General features: G+C 36.4%; 1 protein-coding gene across 1 annotated transcript in view; it reads right to left on the bottom strand.

The window, feature by feature from the left end:
• The window catches only part of GALNT12 (polypeptide N-acetylgalactosaminyltransferase 12), a 46,282-nt gene extending 25,177 nt beyond the window's left edge, over positions 1-21,105 (bottom strand). Inside the window, exons 1-3 of the mRNA XM_012543098.3 lie at positions 20,251-21,105; positions 14,677-14,846; positions 9,685-9,874 (exon numbers count right to left, since the gene is read on the bottom strand). Coding sequence (XP_012398552.2) covers positions 9,685-9,874; positions 14,677-14,846; positions 20,251-20,681 — 791 coding nt within the window. The 5' untranslated portion in view covers positions 20,682-21,105. The remainder of the gene's footprint in view (positions 1-9,684; positions 9,875-14,676; positions 14,847-20,250) is intronic.
• Positions 21,106-24,215: the final 3,110 nt, after the last annotated feature.

Here is a 24,215-nt window from a genome sequence, read left to right as displayed (position 1 = left end):
CTGTAGAACATTAAAAAAGTTACATATTTATTCACAGTCAGTTTTTAATTAAATAATAATATATGATTAGCCATGACAATAACATTATAAACAGAACCTCCTAAAATGATGTTTTTTATCATTATTTTTCCTGGTTACCATAGCCTATGCTTGGTCTTTATTCAATTAGTCACTGACCAAAGTAAATATCTAAGATCTGATCTGAACTTAGAAGCACCTGTTTGCCATAAAAATGTGCTAAAGTTGTGCAAGATATAAATGAATTAAAAGCTATTACTGTTTTTAAGGTACTTATAATTAAGTTGGGGAGTTAGTCCATACATAAAACCATTCAAGAAAAATCAAGTCATTTCATGTCCAAACATAAATTCAGGCTATAAAAACATAACTGATTTAAGAATTCTGAATAAGGAGAAAAGCCTTGGGAACGAACTAGACCATATGGAAATAATTCATGAAAAAAGTAAGTTTTGAGTTGGGTTCTGAAGGAAACACAGAATTCAATTCAACTAATACTGGAGACTCTACTTTGTACAAAGTACTGTGAAAGCTACAAAAAGGAGTGAGACAGAGCCTCTGCCTTAAAGAGCTTAAAATCGGAAAGGAGGGCTAAAACAAGAATGTAAATATTTTTATACAGGGTACAGAGTGCTAATGTGCCTTGGCAAAAGAACATGATGTCTTGTGTTTTCAAAGGAAGAAAAGCTGATATTTAGTTGGGAGATATAAAAGTTTCCTAAAGGTGGAACTTGAGATAAACCTTGAAAAACAAACAGGAGTTTGGCAGGAGAGAATGGACAGAGGAAAAACACGAGTAAAGCACGACCTAGATGGCTCAAGAAAGGATTAATTTCAGAAATAACAAATGATTCCGTTTGGCTAAAACAAATGGTATAACATTTACTGTTGTTCAATCATTCCTTACTCTTTATGATGTCATTCTGAAGTTTTCTTGGCATAGATACTGGAGTGGTTTGCCATTTGCTTCTCCAACTCATTTTACAGATGAAAAAAAAATGAGACCCAGAGTTAAGTGATTTGTCCAGGGTCACACAGGTAGTAAGTGTCTGAGGCTAAATTTGAACTTGGGAAGATGAGTCTTTCTGACTTCAGGCCCAGTACTCTATCCACTCTGATGTCACCTAGCTGCCCCTTGTACCAGTGGTCTTCCCTTTCTAGAATGTAAACTCCTTGAAGGAAGGGATTATCTTTATTTTTGCATATATTCCTTGTGCTCAAATGAATACATGACACATAGCAAAAAGTTAATCAGTGCTTTTAAAAAGAAATTCATTAATTTATTCTCCCTTTATGCTCCATTTTAAAAGAGTCAAAAGTGATAACTTGTTTATTCTAGTATAATAATGATAATGCCAATTATGTCAACAACAATGTTACCTAATCTTTATATAGTGCCTTAAAGTTTACCCTCAAGGAGCTTACAATCTAATAGGAGAGACAAGATATGCATATGTGTATATATGCAAAATAAATAGGTTTTGAGGAAAATATAGTGAGTTCTGTTGTGGGAATGTTGAGTTTAAGATTCCTTCTAAATTTCTAGTTTGAGATATCCAAAAAAGTAATTTGTGATAATTAACTGTAGCTCAGAAGAGATACAAGAACAAGATATATAAATGTGAGAGTCTTCTGTGTAGAAATGATAATTGAGTCTAGGGGAATTAACAAGATCACCAAGTAAAAGTATGTAGAGACAGAAGAGAGCCTAGGACAAATCTTTGGGTATACTTATAATTGGGCAGCTAGGTAATGCACTGGATATTGTAGGTTTGAGTCAGGAATATCTAAGTTCAAATCTAGCCTCAGTCTTACTAGCTATGTTTCTCTAGGCAAGTCACTTCACCCTATCTGCCTCAGTTTTCTCATCAATAAAATGAGCTGGAGAAGGAAATGATAAACTACTCCAATATCTTTGCCAAGAAAATCCCAAATGGAGTCATGAAGAGTGGGACACAATTAAAAACAAGCAAACAACAACAAATACCTCTAATTAGGAGAAAAGACTGAGAAGGAGCTTGTCAGAGAGGTTAAGTGCAAAAATCAACAGAGAAGTGTCACAAAAACCCAGACTGAGGAAAGTATCCGGGAGGAGAAAGGGATCATTAGTGTCATAGGTCACAGAGAGATCAAGAGGGTTGAGGACTGAGAAGAGGTCATCAGTTTTGGTGATTCAAAAATCACTGGGAATTTTTAAGAAAGCAGTTTCATTTGAGCAATCAGGTCAAAAGCTAGATTTATTAAGTGGGCATAATAGTGCCTTGCATTGACTTTCTAATATTTTTATTATCTTGATTTTGTTATTAATATTCTGAAACTCATCTATCCATTTTTTATTGATTATACTCTTATCTGGTACAGTAAGAACAACAAAAACAACAAAAAAAAAAGATTATTGATGATTTTTCAAGTAACCATAATTGAAAACTTCCTTGCAGGGCATCAGAAAATTAAGATCATAGGCTTCCCTGAATTATGTTTAAAACTTGCCAAGCAGATTGTGTTTTATATTTCTGTTGTTGACTGATGATAAATAAATATATGATTTAATACAAATAAAAAATACAAAAACCCTATTGTTTAGTTCTGCACACTAATCAAAGTATTATTTCTGTTGTTGATATATACAGATATTTCATGGCCATCATGCAGGTCTTTATCACTTCAGGTTCAAATTGACGTAATGGTCTCTTAACTGGTCTCCTGGGCTCAACCCTCTTTGTTATAATCCTGTCCAAAAAATACTACTTTCATTATATCTCTACCTTGTTTAAGAATTTATAATGGCGCAGGACCAGGAGATCATTATATACTTCAAAAACAATATTATATGATGATCGATTCTGATGGACGTGGTCCTCTTCAACAATGAATTGAAGCAAATCAATTCCAATAGAGTAGTAATGAATTGAACCAGCTACACCCATGAAAGGACTCTGGGAAATGACTATGAACCACTCAGAAGAGATACAAGAACAAGATATATAAATGTGAGAGTCTTCTGCATAGAAATGATAATTGAGTGTAGGGGAATTCCCAATCCCTCTATTTTTGTCCACCTGCATTTTTGATTTCCTTCACAAGTAAATTGTACATTCAAAGTCCGATTCTTTTTGTGCAGCAAAATAACAGTATGGATATGTATACATATATTGTATTTAACATATACTTTAACATATTTAACATGTATTGGTCAACCTGCCATCTGGGGGAGAGGGTAGGGGGAAGGAGGGGAAAAGTGGAACAAAAGGTTTTGCAATTGTCAATGCTGAAAAATTACCCATGCATATAACTTGTAAATAAAAAGCTATAATTAAAAAAAGAAGAATTATTTATAATGGCTTCACTAGTGCTTATATATAGGATCATATCCAAATTTGTTCACTTGACATTCAAGCACTAGTGTCTTCCTCTGTTAAAATAGAATACTATCTGCTTTACCTACCATAAAAAGGTCAGTGAGAAGATCAAATGAAATTATATATATGAAAGCAATTTGAACAGAAGTATGGAACTTTATAGTTTACAAATATATGGCACTATGCTAGGCCCTTTAATATAAAGTATGACTCTTGTCTTCAATGAGTTTGTGATGTAACAGAAATAACATATATGTATGTGTGTGTGTGTGTGTGTGTGTGCGTGTGTGTGTGTGTATGTATAGGACTCCAGATAATGGGGGAACTCTGAGTGAGGTATAGGATTCAGCTCAGAGGGAACCTGATGATAATATCTGGTTTTGCTCCCCATCTCCCTTTAGTGTTTCTTACCCTTCCTGAGAAGTCAAGGAGGGTGTGACCACCTGTGTTCTACTTGAAGCAAGGGATACTTACAGTAAGGAGGCATTTATATATCACTAGCAGGGTGCTTATAGCTAACACTTGCGGTGTGCTGTGGTGACATAATGGTTCTATAGTTGGCACATGCTCAGTGTGCTGTAGTGATGTAATCTATTAAGGTATTTAGGGGCTGAGAGGAATTGAAATAAATGGATTCCATTTCTGACTAGCCTCCTGGGTCCCCTGCTTCATCATTCTTCCACTAAGACCAAGAACTCGGGCTAGTCCCGAGATCCTCCAGAGAGCTAGTCTGGATGGTATATTTTGGCACCCCAGCGTGGGGGCTCTAAAAAGCATACTACATACACACACACACACACACACACACACACACAAGTTGTTAAATAATAAAAGAACTAAATAATAATAATCACATCCTTCTTGTGGTTTATGGCATTAAAACTAAAACTAGAAAATGGGGACATGGCTAATAGCTCCACAGATTCTAGTATTTAGAAGGTCCTTTGCAGTTTATCTTCTATTTTGCACTATGCTTTTGATAATAATGAATTCTAATGAATAAAAACTAACAGAATATAAAAACATAAATTTGACACAAAAAAGTGAGATGATAATGGCACTGCTGCCATAGCCACTGTGACATTAAGTGAGCTGGATGCAATTTCAGGACAATTTGGGTTCAAATCTTACCAAAACAACTGCTTTCTCTGTGATCCTAGGTAAGTCACATTATATCTCTCAAGCTCAGTTTCCTTATCTATTAAATGGGGATAATAATAACAATCACCTTGAAGAGTTGTAAAAATTACATGAACTATTTATGATCCATGACAAATTTCAAAACACTGCTTGTTCACAATGACTTCCATAACTAAGGCAATTCTGATTCAGATAAAACTTAATAGCTCACACTTCCCAATTGATAAACGGCCAAAGGATATGAGCAATTTTCAGATGAAGAAATAGAAACTATTTCTAGTCATATGAAAAGGTGTTCTAAATCATTATTGATCAGAGAAATGCAAATTAAGTCGGCTCTGAGGTATCACTTCACACCTCTCAGATTGGCTAAGATGACAGGAAAAGGTAATGACATTGAAGGGGATGTGGGAAAACCGGAACACTAATAAATTGTTGGTGGAGTTGTGAATTGATTCAGCCAGTCTGCAGAGTACTTTGGAACTATACCCAAAGGGCTATCAAACTGTGCATACTCTTTGATCCAGCAGTGTTTCTACTGGGTCTATATCCCTAAGATATCATTAAAAAAAAATTGGAAAAGAACCCATACGTGCATGTTTGTAGCAGACCTTTTTGTAGTGGCAAGAAATTGGAAACCGAGTGGATGCTCATCAATTGGGCAATAGCTGAATACGTTATGGTACATGAATGTAATGGAATATTATTATTCTATAAGAAATGATGAGCAGGCTGATTTCAAAAAGGCCTGAAGGGACTTACATGAACTGATGCTAAGTGAAGTAAGTAGAACCAAGGGAACACTGTACACAGCAACAATAAGATTATGTGATGGTCAACTGTAATGGACTTGGATCTTTTCAGCATTGAGGTGGTCCAGAGAAATTCCAGTAGACTTGTGATGGAGAGAGTCATCTGCATCCAGAGATGGGACTATAGAGACTAAAAGTGGATCACAACATAGTATTTTCACCTTTTTAGTTGTTGTTGTTTGTTTGTTTTTCTCATTTTACACCTTTTGATCAGATTTTTCTTGATAAATGTGGAAATATGTTTAGAAGAACTGCACATATTTAACCTACATCGGATTACTTGCTGTCTGGAGGAGGGGGGAGTTAGGAAAAGAGGGAGAAAATTTTGGAACACAAGGTTTTGCAAGGGTGAATTTGAAAACTACCTTTGCATGTTTTTTTGAAAAATTAAAAGCTATTATTATTAAAAAAAACAAAAAAACAAAAAAACTTAATTGCTCAAACCTAGGGTGCTGTGGTCTAGAATTATTACCACAGTAAGTGGATGTTAGGTAAACCAATTCAGTTCCAAATATATCCATGAGGATTTAGATTAATATTCTATAGACTTCAAGTATAGTTAATAGTACAGGACTCCCAAGAGCCACTGCAAAAACTTCCATGGAGCCTTTTCTCTACAGAGAAATCGAAGGCTTCTCCTGAATTTGTTCTATTATGTCTTGATTCAGATCCAAAGCCTGATTCATGAAGTTCTCTCAGAAACAGAACATTTCCAATCTGCTAGATACTTAGTTTCTAAACTATTAACATGTCTGATTGATGGCTTACTAGCAAATAGATTTTCTTTGGATATTCTGTATTGAGTGAGATTCCAGAGTCACCAGCAGAATGATTTGGCTCTGAGAACCTTTCAACCAGGGTCAAGGTCACTCTCAATATAATTGCACTGTCTGGCCAAACTACTTTGATACCTATTTGATATTTTGATACTTGATACCCATCCTTGGTACCTATTATTTCCCTAGTGTCCTCAAGATCTTGGGTAAATGCTAAGTCTTTTTCTGTAGCAAAGAAAGTTTTACTCATTTCATATCCCTACAATTTCTGTTGTTCAACTCAGTCTCATCCATCCCTTTTATGACCCCATTTGGGGTTTCCTTGGCAAAACTAACTAGAGTGGTTTGTCATTTCCTTCTCCAGCCCATTTTACAGAAGAGGAAACTGAAAACCGAATTTGCACAATGAAATTCCTGGCCCAGAGGTGACACAGCTAATAAGTATCTGAGGCTGGATTTGAACTCAGGTCTTTCTAACTCCAGGTATAGTATTTTATTTATTGTGCCATCTAGTTGCCCATATTCCTCCATAGCAGGCAGCTATTTTCTTCCATTTGTGAAACCAATATACAAAATTAAGATACCTAGCTAAGATTACACAGTAAGGAAAGGGCAACTTAGCCAGTGTGATTATCCTAAAACATATCAATATGACATTGAAAAGCATGGAGAGTTTCTACTGGTAAGAAATGTAATCCCAATTTGGGGATCAGAACTAGGTAAAAGTGCCATTGTTTTCAGTGCCCAGGGCATGAAGGAACAACCAGAGATCCAGATCATCATAGTATTTCCTTAAATTCCTTGTCTAAGGCAGAGAACAGTTAGCATTTTTCCTCTACCACTGGCACTTCTCCCAGTTGCATATTTATTATGTAAAGAAAACCAGAAAGATAATTTGATACATGTCTCATTCTAAGATGCTACTACTTATTTTAATGTTTTCTCCTAGGGAAAAAGTGGATCTTTTCTTTTTAAAAGGAACATAAGCAAATTCTATTTTTTTTCTTCTAGTGTAAGTTCATAGTGTTTTTAAGAACAGGCTAAATTTTCCCATAAATTATAAAACTCTTTTAATAACTCTAAGCTTCCCATGGACATAAAGTCTCATCTGTCTAATATGAACAACCTACCAGTGCTGATGTTTTGCAGTGAGACATGGAATACAATAACTTCCTCAAAATTAAAAACAAATATAGAAAGCAATAGAGGGTATGAGTAAACAGAACATAAAGCTAATGAGAGGCTTTTACAACAGTAAAAGATGTCCTCAAAGAAAGCAGGGATAGGGTGAAAAAAAGTGATCAATCTGTCAGTAACTCAACAAGCATTTGGGAAGTGCCTACTATTCAAAAGAAGAATGATGGCACTGTCATATGGGAAGCATAGGGGGCAAAGAGATGCAGTTACAGAAGAAAAAAGGAAGGCCTTCAGTACTTTGAGTAAACCCTCTATGGCAAACTTATGGGAGAATATGGAAAAAAGGACTATATAATAGGCAGCCATGGAATACTTATTAATGAGATTACACAGCCACTTATGTAGTTAAATGTTAAAAGTTCTTTCCAGGACATGTATACATATATTGTATTTAACTTATACTTTAACATATTTAACATGTATTGGTCAACCTACCATCTGGGGGAGGGGGTGGGGGGAAGGTGGGGAAAAGTTGGAACAAAAGGTTTTGCAACTGTCAATGCTGAAAAATTACCCATGCATATATCTTGTAAATAAAAAGCTATAATAAAAAAAATATAGAAAAGTGTTTTAAAAAGAAAGAAATTAGAACAAAAGAAACTCAAGAAAAATAAAGTTTTAAAAAAAGTAAGAAAAAAAAAGTTCTTTCTAGTCACTTGATCCTCCCAATAATTCTGTGTATCCATTTTACAAATAAGGAAACTGAGGCTAAGAAAGACTAAGTGAACTAATTCAAGATCACACACAACTATTAAGTAACAAAGCCAATACCTGAATCTAGAGTTTTCTAACACTAAAATGTGCATATAAGACTATTCAAGACTGTAGAATTAGAAATTAATCAATCAAAAAGCATTTTTTAAACCTTGCTATGTGTCAGATGTAGTTTTAAGCCATGGGGATACAAATAAACTCCTGCTTTCAGGGAGTTTATATTCTAATAGGGAGAATAACATGTAAATAACTAAGAATATACAAGATGTATACAGAGTACATGGGAGGGGATCTTAGAGAGGAGTAACCAACTGAAGGGGCTTTAAAAATCTTCCTGCCAGCCTTTTTTGTAGTGGCTAGAAACTGGAAATTGAAGGGGTGCCCATCAATTGGAGAATGGTTGGGTATATTGTGGTATATGAATGTTATGGAATATTATTGTTCCGTAAGAAATGACCAGCAGGATGATTTTAGAGAGACCTGGAGAGACTTACATGAACTGATGCTGAGTGAAATGAGCAGAACCAGGAGATCATTATATACTTCAACAACAATATTGTATGAAGATCAATTCTGATGGAAGTTGCTCTCTTTGGCAATGAGAGGATCCAATTCAGTTCTAATTGATCAGTGATGGACAGAAACAGCTACACTTAGCAAAAAAACACTGGGAAACAAGTGTGGACTGCTTGCATTTTTGTTTTTCTTCCCAGGTTATTTTCACCTTTCTAAATCCAATTTTTCTTGTGCAACAAGAGAACTGTATAAATACGTACACATATATTGTATTTAAGATATACTTTAACATGTTTAACATATATGAGACTGCCTGCCATCTAGGGGAAGGAGTGAAGGGAAGGAAGGGAAAAGTTGGAACAGAAGTGTTTGCAGGGTCAATGTTGAAAAATTACCCATGCATATGTTCTGTCAATAAAAAGCTATAATAAAAAAAAAATCTTCCTGTCAAAGATAGGATTTAAGCAGAGAATTGAAGAAGATACGGGATTCAGCAGGCATAGGAGGTGATGGAGAATTTCCAAATACAAGGACAGCTAGAAAAAAGGAACCAAATCAGAAGATGAGCTTTGTTTATGAAGAGACAACCTAAGTAAATCATTGAAGCTGATTGATGGAAAGTGTATAGAGGATCAGACTGGGAAAAGACGGGATGGTTGGAAAAGGCCACATATGAGGAGGGGGAAGGAGAAAGAGAGGAGGGGGAGGAGAAGGAAGAGAAGGAGGAGGAGGAGGACGAAGAGGAGGAGGAGAAGAAGAAGAAAAGGAGAAGGAGGAAGAGGAGGAGGAGGAAGAAGAAGAAAAAAGACAAGAAGAAGAAAAGAAGGAAGGTGAAGGAGGAGGAGTAGGAATAAATAAGACAAGAAGAAGAAAAGAAGGAAGAAGAAGGAGAAGGAGAAGAAGAAATAAAAATAATAGCCTAGACAAGAGGAAACTAAGAGTCTGAATTAGTATGAATTTAAAGAAGGCAACTGCTTGATAGGAAGAAATTCCAAGGTTCTCAAACTACTCTCAAAGGTGGATCGAAAAACCAGTTACATCTGTGTTGGTAGTGCCAAGTACAAATCACTTAAGGAAAGAAAATAGATGGTGGTTTCTTAAAAATTATTCTTTCTTCATTTCAAATCATTTGACTAAAAGAGATTCTCCTACCTTTCCAACAACGGCTCCAGCCACCCATCATGACATTCACAGTGACAGTCAAGGAAAGTCAGAATTTCTCCAGTTGCTATAGAAGCTCCCAGAAGTCGAGCTCGAACTAGTCCTTCCCTTTTATTTGCCCGGATTAAACGTACTTTACGCAGACCAGACAAATGGTTTTCCAAAGGCTCCTTTAAATGTTCTAATACGAATAAGAACAATAACAACAAAAAACTAAGCAAATTATGAAACTCTAATGTAAATGGTTTCACATTTTAGAAAGATGAAAAAGTTTTCTGAATGTTTTTTTCCTTATTTATTATATATCACTTCCTTCCAAAAGAAATCTAAGTGCTTTGCAAAACAAACTGAAAAATAACCTTAATAGTTATGCCTTAAAAAATAAAGAATCAGAGGGTGACAGATTTAGGGTTGCAAGAGACCTTGAAGATTATGCAATTCAGCCTCCTTCATTTTACTGTTAACAATTCTCAGATCCAAAGAGCTTGATGACTTACCCAAGTAGAATTTGAATCTAAATCCTTGGACATCAAATCTACATCCCTTTCCACTGTATCATATTGCTTCCAGCTACTTTCTGTCTTTTGAATACAGCAAACCACATATATTATTGTCATCAGGTGTTTTCAGTGATTTGAATTGTCTACTTTCCTCCAATACAGAATAATTAAGATGAGTCTGGACCTGGAATTAGGAACACCTAGGTTCAAATTCACCTGTGCGATTGTAAGCAATTCCTAGCTTCTCTGAGCCTTAAGTCACTCAGAGATTTATCTACTAAATTATAGATTGGATGCAATCTGAATTGGTAAAAAATATTTTTTCTACCCCAACAAAATCAGATCCTTTGATGGATATCTGGAAGACCCATGATGTATATTGTCCTCCATGCCAATTTAATGTTAATGGTGTATCATGCAGGTATAAGAAAAAAAGCAATTTATCACCAACATTCAAAATAAACATACATTAACTTTCCTTGAAATCTGAAGTACAAATTTAGCCTCAATATCCCCCATTTAAAAAATGGGAATAACTCCTCAAGATGTCAAAAATTCAATGAAATTCACTTTTCCTTATATATAATGGGTTCTCAATAAATATTTGTTAACTGATCTTATATAGACTGTTAATAGCAACTAGGTATGGTACTTGCAGCTAATTGTAAAAGCATATAAAAAGTATTGTAAAAAAATTATCCATAGTACATACTCATACTGTGTATTTACAATACAGTACAATAAACATTTGTACCAAACACTGTGCTAAGTGCTGAGGAAACAAATAAGAAAAATAATGACAATACATGCCTTCAAGGAGTTTACAATATAATGGGGGAAGACAACACAAAAACAAGCTGTAAGTGGGGAAGAGGAAATACTAGAGGCACCAGACACAAGGGCATAATGAAGGTAATAATATAGTTAAACAAAACAGAGGAGCTGGTAACAAATGAAGAACCTAATTATAATATTATAATCTTTATATGTATTATAGTTCATGTCCTATTACAGTTTACATGTGAAGACACTGAAACTCAGGTATAAAGCTCTAATTCATTATATGTTTATGTTCACATACTAGTTGAACTGCATTATAATGTTATAATTATGCATACTGATAAACTATCAGCCTGGCCAAAATTCTAAAGGTATTAAAAAAGATGTGGATCCCAAAAAGAAAGTCCCTAGCCTTTAATAGCAATTCCAGTAATATCTTCTTGATGCTTTGATCATAACCCAGAAAGGATGTCCTTTTTCATTCAAACTAAAAGCTCCAGTTCTCTCTAGAGCTGTATGACTTTCCTCACTCTGAGATATACTGAACTGCTTTTGAGCTAAAAGCTCAAAATACCTCAAATATACCTGTAACATCAAAACTACCCTTTCTTATTCTGTCCCATACTCCTCTGACCCTTCCACTTTCATGGGAGATTCTGAAACAAGTGTGAAATTAATCTTCAGCGAAGCTGTCATGTCTACTTCCCAGTTTAGAGATTCTTGTCATAGCTCACTATACTCAGTTCTGTTTCTAAGAAATTTATTCCTCCTGTAACATTGCTTTTACCTACCATTATATTCCCCTGGAGCCAGTTAATGACATTAGGAAGGTATATGCTGAATGGATAGTCTGCCAACCTTTCTTTATCTCCCTTCTTAAAGGCTGACATTAAGACATATCTGAGGCCAGATGGAACTCTCCCATACACCACATCCACAAGATAAAAAGTTAAGACAGCATGCTCTGTTTTCTTCCTCACCTGATATTTCTGGCAGGCCTTCTAACACTGATGGAAAGTTTGCCTTATTTTACTACTTCTTCTGTTAATTTTCCCTCAAGAGTTAAAGGCATTCTGAACTCATCTCATATACAGGCAACATGAAGTAACATGGGGAGTCAGGGGGCTTGGATTTGCCTCCTAGATCTGACCTATATTAACTGGGTGAGCACAGGCAAGGTATTTAACCTCTCTGCAATTCGGTTTCCTAATCTACATAATGGGGATAGTAATATTTAGAACTAACTACCTTCCTCATAAGAATTGTTGGAAAAAAAGAAAAAATCATTGAAGCATTAAATATTTTGGGTTTTTTCTCCTTCCCTTTTTTTCTTTTATCCTTTCTTCCTTTTTCCTTCCTTTTTCTCTTCCTTAATTTTTTCCTTCCTTCTTTTCTCAAGATTCCACCCAAACTGGAATTTCAGTCACTAGTCACAGGCATAATTCTATTGTTGATAAGCAAGGAAACTTTAGCCCATTCAGTTTCCAACCTAAGCTAGTTCACCCCCTTTAAGTAGTCCAGTGAATACTTCTCCCCAAACCCCAATACTTTTTGTTAGTGCTGGACTCAATGTGGACAAGTGATCAGTTTTAAACCCTATTCCAGTTCAGAACTTCCAAACATAAGCAATCCAACAGCTTAGCTTCCTAATAACAGAGACCATGCATGTGTATCACACATGCTACAATACCTAATACATATAATATATAATATAATTATGATTATCTCTAATTGTAGGTCATGCAATAATGAATACTCTCTGAAAACAGTCTCAGTAGAGGATTTTTGAATATTCCTTCTGACATAAAATGACAAGTTTTCTTTTTGAGTAGATGGCTCTCTCCTTGGATTCCCAGGATGATTGGTCTCAGGACTCACATCACAGAATATTTGTTCTCCCATCAAAAAACACTATATACTTGTGTGCTGTTTACTTTGCCTTCCAGCTTTTCTATGGAATAAACCTTCTGTGACTTATTGATATTTCATTTTTGGTTCTGTGGATCATATTTTGCATAGCGCTTAAAAAATTAATCATACATTAACAACGTTCTATCTCTTTATCATTCTCTTCAAACGTATTTTATTGTAGCCATGATAATTCAAGTATCTCAGAATTCTTCTACCTCTTGAGGAAAGTCATCAAGAAAAGGAATGAAATATAGTTACTTCTCTCCATGTACAAGGATGATGGATTTCAATCTGCACTATGAAAACTGTTCCATTGTCCATTTTATCTGCTTATAATTGATCAACTTGAGACTGACACATGATGAAAAAGGTTTTATCTCAGTGAATTCTTGTGTTAGCAACCAGAGCTAGGAATTTCAAATTTGACCTCTTATGACATGAGTTGGCAAGGTTATGCTTCCAGGTGGTACAGTGAATATATCATTGAGAAAGAAATCAGGATGATCTTACTTCAAAGCTGGTCTCAGACACTGTGTCTAACCCCAAACTAGTCACTTAACCTCTGTCTGCCTCTTTTCCTCAACTGTAAAATGGAGATAACAAAAGTATCTACTTCCCAGGGATGTCATGAGGATCAAAGGAGATAATATTTGTAAAGTACTGGTACATAATAAGTGATTAATAAATGCTTGTTTCCTTCCTTTCTTTCACAATTTCTAATAACTAGTCCCTATATCCTTAAAAAAAAAAAAAACTAAGATATATATATCTTGCAGATCAGGACTAGTTCTGGAGCAGCATGCCTTTTCAATCATAAAAGTGATTGTATTTGTGTAGGTACTATATTTCTCTAAATAGTCCTCCCAATACCATTTTCTCTTGATCTTGTTGCTGTCATCACTCAATTATTTTTAGGGCTATCCAACTCTTTATTATCTCATTTGGAGTTTTCTCCTCAGAGATACTGGGGTGGGCTGCCATTTTCTTCTCCAGCTCATTTCAGAGATGAGGAAATTGAGAAACAGAATTAAGTGATTTGCCCAGGTTCATACAGTTAGTAATTGTCTGAAGCTAAATTTGAAACCAGGAACGTGAGTCTTGCTGATTTCAGATCTAACATCCTGTCCATTATACTACCGTGACTTCTTTTCTTCCAATAAAAAGATAATCATTAAGATAAATAAGTTACAGTGTGTGCCTTGAGGAAATTATAATTTACTTGGGCATAGAAATCCTGACTCACTCCTCTTTATAATGCTCATTTCTCTTTCCAATACCTCCTTTATAATGAATTGATCATGTAGTTGAACATGTTTACTAAAACAAAAAGCTTCAGAAAGCTTTGCAACTTCTACCCCAAATCAAAGGCCAATATTCAAAATTTCTGCATATTTGTAAACAATTTTAATTTGACAGAAATTTTTAGATATCATTACAATGAAATTTCCTCATAAATTTTGAGAAAAGTTTTCAGTCATTTCAAGTGCATAATCTGTTCATTTTGTAAAGCAGAAGATGGCTTCCCCATTGTCTTTTTTTTTTTTTTAAATCAATGGTTCAATCCAGAGATTCACGATTCTTCCTTGGTTTAAGTCCTTCAGACTGACAAACAATCTTAGGCCAAAGTGACATAAAATTTCTTTCTATTCTAAATGATGACAAAAGTCAGACCAATTATACTATGTAACACACACACACTAAACCTTTATTTATCTTTTACAACTTTTTTTGTCATTTCTGTGCCAAAAAACACTACATCTTTAAACTAAATAAATTCTAAAAAGTTGCTCACCTCTGTCACTGTAATCATCCACCAGGATAATTTCCTTAAGCAAAATATCCGGAGATGTCTCAAGAACACTATACACTGTTCGTAGAAGAGTTGACCATGCTTCATTATAAAAAGCTATTACAACAGATGTTTTTGGTAAATTTTCATAATCATATTTCTTCTCTCTGCACCTGCAAATTAAAAAAAAAACTCATTAATTCAGGCTCCACCAATTTGTAAGTCAGAAATGAAGCTGTACTGAAAGTAATTTATAAATGGCAATAGTTCACGTTATAGAGCATGATGGTTTATGAGTGTTTTCTTCAAAATAACTCTGCTCAGAGATAAATAGCAAAAGATTTATTATCTCCATTTAACAGATTAGAAAACCTAAGTATTTGGAGTATAGGTACTTAGAGAACACAGACATACCTCATTTTATTGTATTTTGCTAATTATGCTTTGCTTATTGCTTTTTTTTAAACTAATTTAAGTTTTGTGGCAATCTTGCATCAAGTAAATATATTGGTGCCATTTTCCCAACAGTATTTACTCAAATTATGTCTCTGTTACATTTTGGTAATTCTCATGATATTTCAAACTTTTTCATTATTATTTTATCTGTTATGGTGATCTACGATCAGTGATTTTTTGGTGTTACTATTGTAATTATTTTGGGATAACATGAATTACACCCACATAAGATAGCAAAATTAATTGATAAATATTGTGTATTCTGACTGCTCCACCAATTGGCTATTTCTCATCTCTCTTCCTTTCCTTGGACCTCACTTTTCCAAAACTAAGACACAACAATATTGAAATCAGGTTGATTAGTAATCCTACAAGGAAGAGAAATCTATGAGGCAAACTTCATTGTTTTCTTATTTTAAGAAATTGCCATAGCCACTGAACACCCTTTAGCAACCAAAACCCTGCTCAGTCAGCATCCATCAACACTGAGTTAAGACTATTCATGAACAAAAAAGATTATGACTTGCTGAAGATTCAGACAATGGTTAGCATTTATTAAAATAAAATATTTTAAATTAACTTATGTACATTTTTTAGACATAATACTATGGGCAGTTAGATGGTATAGTGAATAGAGTGCCAAGCCTGGAATCAGGAAGACTAATGTTCCTGAGTTCAAATCTAGCTTCAGACACTTGCTAGCTATGTGACACTTTTACCTCAGTTTCTCACCCGTAAAATAAGCTGAATAAGGAAATGGCAAACCACTCCAGTATTTTTGACTAGAAAAATTCAAATTGGGTCACAAGGAATCAGACATGACTCAACAACAAAACTATTGCACAGTTAATAAACTACAATATACTATAAACATAACTTTTATATGCACTGGGAAACCAAAGAATTCATGTGACTTTCTATGTTGTGATAATCACTTTATTGTGCTAATCTGGACCAAACTCACAATATCTCTGTGGTATGCCTGTATTTGACAACACTGTTCCCCAAGTTACATTACATATCTGAAGGTAACAAAATGACATGGCTTTAAACATATTCTGTGATGTCAGGCACTTCTCAGAAATTCAAATTGATCTGTATAGCATTGACATAAAAGTTTTTTTTAAGTCTAGATAGATGCCAATGATTAAGGCTTGAGGACTTAGAACTTAAATATCTAAGAACCCTATAGATATTAATAATCTCGGATAGAAGATTACATCAAAAAGTAAATTAAGACTATTCTGCCATCTACATATATACCTGCATGCATATATACATATATATATTCCTTATATATGTATATACATAAGGATGGTTAGCAGAACAATCTGTGTATGTATTGGGATATGTGTGTTTATGTATACTCACATATATCTACATACATTCATGTATACAAATAATCTTGTATGTATACGTTACTCAATCTGCCAAACTAAAATCACACTATCATATGTGTGTGTGTAAAATAAAACCTCCTGCAAAACTATAGCAACAAATGTTTAAAAATCTAAGTACTTTACAAAATAGGGCAAATAAAACATGTTATCAGATTTTTGTGACTTTCTCTGGCCACAGAAAAAATCATAGATTCATATATCTAATTAGAAGAGTCTTCATATAATCCAACCCCTTCATTTTATAGATGAGGAAACTAAGTCCAGTGACATTAATTGACCTATCTATGGTCACAAATGTGGCAAGTATTCAGGGGCTGCCTAGCAAAAGGCTAGCAAAGATGACTTTTCCTCTCTATGGAATGTTCCCTGATTATTAGAGATAGCTAGCAAAGGATTAGAAAAAGTGGTTTCATTGGGTCAACTATTCCCTAAGATGGCAGAATTAAATGGTCTAGGCTATCCCATACTTATTCCTAACATCTGACACAGTTAGCTTTCAAGAAGAATAAATGGATACTAGGTATATCCAATGCAACTGAACAAAGGTCAGAACTGACCTAAGTTAGAAAATTGAGCTAAATTAGTCTTTTCAGAATGTATTACGACAATAATGGGATCATAGGATTTGGAGTCAGAAGGAGTTTTGAAGATCTCTAATGAAACTTTATTAAGAAGCTTTTTAATTAACTTAGGTGAACCTTAACTTCAGTGAGACAGAAAAGCCAATCTCTATCATTTTGTGTTTGAGAGTAGCTTATCTGTCCTGTTTATCACTCAATATATCACCTGAGCTTAGCAATTACACTTGTTCTCAGAGAACAAGGTCTGAAGATATATGTCATACACAGGGCTCAGGCAGCATGGGATGAACTAGGATGGGCCAGGCCTGAGAATTCTAAAAGTCAGAATCTGTACCCAATTAAAGGGCTTAGTTAAGTCCTATATTCTAAACATGAGAGCAAAGTTGAGGGCCTTTTATTTTAGGACATGTAGAGACATGAGTACAGAAAGCAGAAGCAAAATCAGTAGATTAGACCAAAGGAGAATTAGACAAAGGGGCATAAAACCATGATCCAAAACCTACAGAGAGTCCAGGACTTAGGATGACTACTTAAGTAGAAGAATGGGAGGCAGGGAATGAAAGGATGATTAGTTGGGAATTTAATCAGAATAGTCCATCCATCAGGTTATTTCCAGAAACCCAAGAGAACAGAAAGTGAGTAGTGAAGAGTTCTGACACAGGTTTTAGGCACCCAGGTCCCAGGAGACCCTAGAGTTCAGGATAAGAAACCAGTGACTCACAAGTTTACTCCCTCACATACTCTTCAATCCAGTGATATTGCCCTCCTAGCTTTTCTATTAACAGGACACTCCATCTCTCTGCTGTGGGCATTTCTCTAGTTATCTCTCAGGCCTGGAAATCTCTCCCTCCTCTTCAACAACTAGTGATCACCCCAATTTCTCAATAAGTCTGCACTTAAGTCCTCTAAATCCAGCCCCTTTTTATCCAAAGCATATAGCTTGCTATCCACTTTGTAAAGTTGTCTCTTAGTGCTGAAAGATTATAAAAGCTACCATCTGCCCTCCAGGAATTAAAATCACTAGATTCAGGCAAGCTACTTTCCATGGTAATAAACGAACTAATAGATATTACTAGTCAGTGGTCAGTGATTGTTGAAAAATAATGGAAAACAGGAGAAGTTTGTGTTGTATTGTGTTGTGTTGTGTTGCAATATTGAAAGACAAACTTCATCCCACTTCTCAAACTATGGCTGTTGAGCATGACTTCAATTCTAGCAAAATTCTAAAACATAGCATTTGAGGGATAATTTGTGAGCATTTAGAAAGGGAAGCATTGATCATTAAGAGTTAGCATGACTTCATTAAGAACAGGCCATTCCAGACTAACTTCATTTCCTCTTTTGGCAAGTTTATTAGATCAGGGAAATACTATAGCTAGAATATAATGTAATTTCAATGAAGAATTTGATAAGTCCTTGAAGCTATTCTTGTGTACAAAGATGTCAAGTTATGAGCTAAACTCATGCACTGGCTTCACAACTGGTTGAATTACCAGACTTGAAGATGAGCCATTAATTCACTGATGAATCAATGTCAACTTTGAGGAAAGAAGAGTGTGTGAACTCAAGAACCTATCCTTTACCCTATAGTGCTTCATATTTTTATCAATAGTTTGGAGGCATATGCAGATAATATTCAAGTTTGCAAATGACAAGCTTTTAAAAAGAGAATATTTATTTAAGATCAAAGTCAGAATACAAAAACATTTTTACATATTAGAATGAATGGCTGATCCTAATAAGATGAAATCCTATAGCATTAAATATTAAGTGCTACAACTGAGTTCATAAAATCAATTTCACAAGTACAGGATAGAGGAGACATGTCTGGGACTGTTCATGAGAACAGGGATCTAGTGGTTTTCATAACTGTTGTTGTCTGACTTTTCATGATCTTTCTGAGATATTCCTGTCAAAGATAGTGAAGTGACTTGCAATTTCCTTTTCCAGCTCGTTTTATGCATGAGGAAACTAAGTAACTTGCTCAAATAGTAGGTGTCTAAGTCTAGATTCGAACTCAGGTCCTCTTGACTCCAAGTCCAGAGTTGTTCTCCATTTAACTGTTTTGACAGAGTAAAGTTCAATAGAAATCAAGAGTGTCAAGCATATAGCCAAAAAAGCATAGACAAAAGAGACATAGTGATCACAGGAAGAGAAGTAATTCTGCTCTGACCAGATCAATCTGAAATATAAATGTTTTAGGGATAGAAACTAAATTGAAATATAAACAGAGGTTGACCTGGTACAGAAAAGTCTAAGAAATGGGGATAGTTGCTCTGGAAAAGGGGGAAAAAAACTTTGAAAAATCTTAATAAGTTATTTTCAAATATATGAGAGGGCAATCCTGCAAAAGATTGTTAGAAGAAAGTGAGAAGATTGTTAGCAATGATTATGTTATTGAAACCTATTTTAAGTTTGTTTTTATTCAAATATGCCTTTGGAAGGGCACATTTCAGTGTTTGGAATTCCTTTTGTGTATTAAAGCAAAATACCACTCCTATACCTGATTTATATCGTACAATAAATATTTTTTATTGCCTTTAGAAATACCCTAGATGTGAGCCTAACTCATGATTTAAATGCCACAGGGTGCTGAGGCTGTGGGTTAACTAGTAGATAACACTTTGTGTAAAAAGTCAAAGGAATTTACAAAATGACAAAAATGTTAGAGTTGGAAAGGAGGGATCCTCCCTTCTCTTAGTTTTATTCATTATGAGAATGTCAAAATGGATAGGTTCATTTCTTCTTCTAATATATTGACTGACCACAGACAGGCAGAGACAGAGACGGAGAGAACAGCTAAATTGAGTTCCTGTTTTTAGGGAAAAGCGCAAGCTAAGATTAGAGATTCTCGGTGAAGAAGAGACTGAGGAAGCCGAAGTGTCTTGACCAAAAGTCACAGCCAGAACAAACTAAGTAAGCAGCGGAACAGCACTGGCTTCAAAGCCAGAGTTCTCTCCACCACACCTGGGGTTGCTGCCACCCCCTCACCACAAAACTTTTTTGCAAAGGATATAGATCCAGCAAGGAGACGTGACTCCTTCGCCACGGTCGCACCGAACGCGCCTTGGTGACCGGGCCAGAGCTGGGACCAGGACCCTGAGCAGAGGGAGCCCCTGCGCCCGGGGTGCGTCACTCACAGCGGGTGCCATCGCTCGGGCAGGCGCCGGTGCAGCGAGATGAGGTCGCTGAGGTAGATGTTGATCTGGTGCCGCTGGATGCTCTCTTCCTGCAGTTTCTTGCCAGCTTCGTCCAGCTGCAGGCTCACTGCCCGGCCCAAGTCTCCCACCGCTCCGGGCTCGGGCGGCGGTCGCGGGTACACGGGGCGGCTCAGCCGTTGCAGCCGCTCCTCCGCGCTCTCTCCCGGCTGCAGGGCACCAGCCCCGGCGGGCTCGGGCTGCAGACCGGGAAGCTGGAGCGCCCGCGCCTCCCGACCCGGGGCGGGGCTCCTTCGGAGCACCAAGGCCAAGGCCAAGGTGGCGGCAGCCGCGGTCAACAGCACCAGCAGCGCCACGGAGCCCGGGCCGCGCCGGGGGCCCCGCCAGCAGCGCCGCCACGGCTTCCACCACATGGCTCCGGGCAGCGGTCTCACTCCCTGCCCCCGGCGGCAGCCGCAGCAGTGAAGGAGAAGAAAAGACGAGAGGGAGGAGGGTACTACCCGGATCCCGGAACCCCGCTCGGGCGCGGGCTCCCGAGGCTCCCCGCCCCCACCTAGCCTAGGGCACCCCGCCCCACCTGCCCTCCTCCGGGCTCGCCCATCGGCGCTCCCGCAAGAGTCCCGCGCGTGCCCTCCCCTCCTTCGTGCCCACGCTCACTCGCACTCTTGCCCAGCTTCCTTTCCCTCGGCCCAGCCCTTTCCCGCGGCCTGCCCCTTGCGGACCGATCAGCCCCGCAGACGGTGACGAAAACAGAGTTCTCGCAAAACTTAGAAATGCAGCCCCTGGCCTGATCCTGCTACTAGGAGATAGTCCTCCCTCTGGACAAGCAGAAGCAGGGGAAGAAGGGAAGGATGGGGCGGGGGCGGGGGCGGGGGCGGGGGCGGGGGCGAGCTCATTCAGGTTGTTGGGAAGCAACTCCGATGGAGGCTAACTTGTTGATCGAAACTGGAGTCTACTTTATCTTTTTTTTTTTTTTTTTTTTTAATTCGGAACTTAACTTTTCTTTTTAAAGAAAATGGTTTTTTTTTTTTCTTTTTTATGTAAAGTAATTTACACAAAGTAGAGCAGATAAAGACATAACAATGGAATCAGGGATCGGCATGTATGTAAATACTACTTCCTTTAAATAGAAAATAAAGGCAACGTGTTACTTTCAGACTTTTCCAATGTACCTTTTTTTAAAAAATTCAGCGACTTTCTTTTCTTTGTCGTTAAGATGAAGATAAACTTTCTTGTCTGTTTTGTTAGCAAAAAAAAGTCTTTATTCTGAATTTTAACAATGTGCACAGCCGGCCTCTTCTACTGGAAATGGAGTCCCACTAATTAACTTCGAAAGGTGTGGAAGCACTGTCCATTGTTTTGTTTATGCTAACGTACACACCCAGAATTTGTGGTCAGATTTGCAGACAAATGAACTTCCCTATGATAAATATCAAAGATCTCTTTTGTATAAGAGAAGTCAGTGTTTCCCTTTGAATGCAATAGAGGGAAAATCTCTTGGGTGGATTGGCCACCGGTGGTCTGTTTCTACTCTTACTAGATATCTTTAAGAAAAGTTCTTTTTGTTCTTGACTGTGGCCTAAGAATATTGAATGACTTATCCAAAATTATAAAGGTGGAAAGCATCAAAGGAAAAATTTGAACTAAGTTCCTGTAAATCCAGAATCAAGTCTCTTTTCCATAAATAAAGTGGAAGCTAAACGGAAGTGTATACCTCTTTTGAGAGGCAAATAAAGATAATGGCAGAGTTGGTTCCATCACAATACAAAAGCATCAAGAAACATCATTTCATGAAACACTTGCTCATCTCAGCTTGCATTATTCATACATGATAAAAGCTAAATGACCATCAAGAAGATAATTGTAGGTTATTTATAAGTATCAGCTGCAAAGAATGAAGTAGAAAAAGTCTATGATCAACTCAAAAGATTCTTCAAAACAAGTCAACAAAAGTTGTGTATATAAAAGTTATATGCTATAAAGAGTCTGGCAAGTCCTTCCTCACTCTTACGTGGAAGGATTGTGGAGTACATTCACAAAAGGGGAGCTGCTTCCTTCTCAAAGGAGACACTCAAAGATGGGGAACACAGAAAAAAGCAAGTTCATCATGTAGAACTGGAGGACAGAGAAGTCAAGGTACATGTGGTCAGGGTGAGTAGCCTATATGAAAGGAATTTCATGACTATTTGTCCTGAAAAGAAGGAACTACCATGAACCAAGTCCCAGATAAAGACAGAGCCACACAGATCTAAAAAGGGTATTATGTCTCTTCAAAGCCATTGTTTCTAAGGTCCTTAGAAAAAAAGCAACTGGCTCTATAAGAAGCCATTGAGCCTCCAGTGTCATAGTGGAAAGCCATGAAATTGAGGAACAAAGAAAAGTCTGAACCTTAGCAATAGAAGAGGAAATATGAATCTTGTCTTTTAAAAGTACTAAGTCATGTGCAGTTCTAGAGCAAAGGAGAAATTGATGCCCTTAAAACCCCAAACAACACAGGAAATCAGAAAGATGGTACAAGCCCCTGTAGAAAGTAGGAGCATTTTCTTGACTACTATCATGGATTTTTGAGTTGGAAGGGATCTTACAGGCTATTAAATTAAACTATTTTACAGATTATGAAACTGAGACACAGCAAAGTTAACTGATTTTCCAGAGTCCCCCAGCTAATAAATATCTGAGGAAAAGTTTTGAAGTCTGGTTTTCCTGATTCCAAGTCCAGTACCCTATCTATTTTACCATTCTCCTTTCTTATGAATATGAATTTTTCAACTTCTTGTGTAAACAAACCTTTTCTATTTAATAATTTGTTAGTTTGAATGCTTAAACAAGGGAACCAAAAATTGGTTTGGGGGGAACAAAACGAGCCAGTTCTGAAGTTTCAAGGGTTTCCTTGGGTGGGAGTCTAAATAAAATAAAAATTTTTGTGAGAGATAACCTCAAAGTTATAACTAGCTCCTCATTCCAGGAGATGCTATTTGGGATATAATCCTGATGTCTGAGTAAGCCTTTCGACACAAAGAACCAGATATGATTTGCAAATATTTAATATTGCTTAATTGTTTAGCTATCATTTCAGAATTCCATTTGTTGTCACCCTTTCAGCATGGATGTGATGTTCTTCAGCCCAGGCCTCTCTCCAAATTCTCAATGATTGCATCTTTTTGTCCTTCCTTTGGCATGCAAAGATTACTCTTGAGGTTAATATATGCCTTAGAATCTCTACCTTCTCTAGCCTGTTGGTGCAGTTTCATCAGATATGTGCTTATCTATGTATTCTCTTCCACACACAATGTACTTCTAATTTCTCTGCAGATTTTCCTCTATGGGGTTCTTACTCTCACTTCTTTATAAATGCCTTGCTTTGGTATTTGGTGACTTCATTGCAAAGATGAACAAAGAAGAAGATTGAAGAGGAAAAATATGTTGGAAACATAGTTCAGTTTGGGATTTAAAAAAAAAAAAAATAAGAGCTCAAATACTTTTGGACTCTTTTACAAGGCCTATACCAGTGTTGTGAATATTATTTCAAGAAGAAAGACAATACAACTTTAAAAACTGAAGCATTCTGATCAAATCTGATCAATCTCAATTCCAGAAGACCAATTATGATTTTTACTTCCCTCATTCTGAAAAGTGATGAACTCAAAGTACAAAAAGAGACATAATTTTTTAAAGATATGGTCAAATCAGGAATTCATTTTACTTAACCATACATGTTTTTTTACAAAGGTGTTGTTTTATTTTGTTTTAAGGAAGGAGAGATGGAAAGGAAAGGAAAGAAATGTTTGTAAATGAAAAAATAAAATTGAAAAGGAAGAGTTGAAAACACCACACATCCTTCAAAAAATGAAATTGATCATATTTTTTTTTCTGCAAGAAATGGCTGGTTACTCACACAGACATTTCATAGTCATCTGAATGTGTCAATGAGACCCTTGCCAAAAATA

Source organism: Sarcophilus harrisii, chromosome 1 (genome assembly GCF_902635505.1).
Source record: "Sarcophilus harrisii chromosome 1, mSarHar1.11, whole genome shotgun sequence".
Taxonomy (NCBI): domain Eukaryota; kingdom Metazoa; phylum Chordata; class Mammalia; order Dasyuromorphia; family Dasyuridae; genus Sarcophilus; species Sarcophilus harrisii.
The sequence above is the reverse complement of the archived record's forward strand: the minus strand, read 5'-3'. Positions and strand labels throughout refer to the sequence as shown.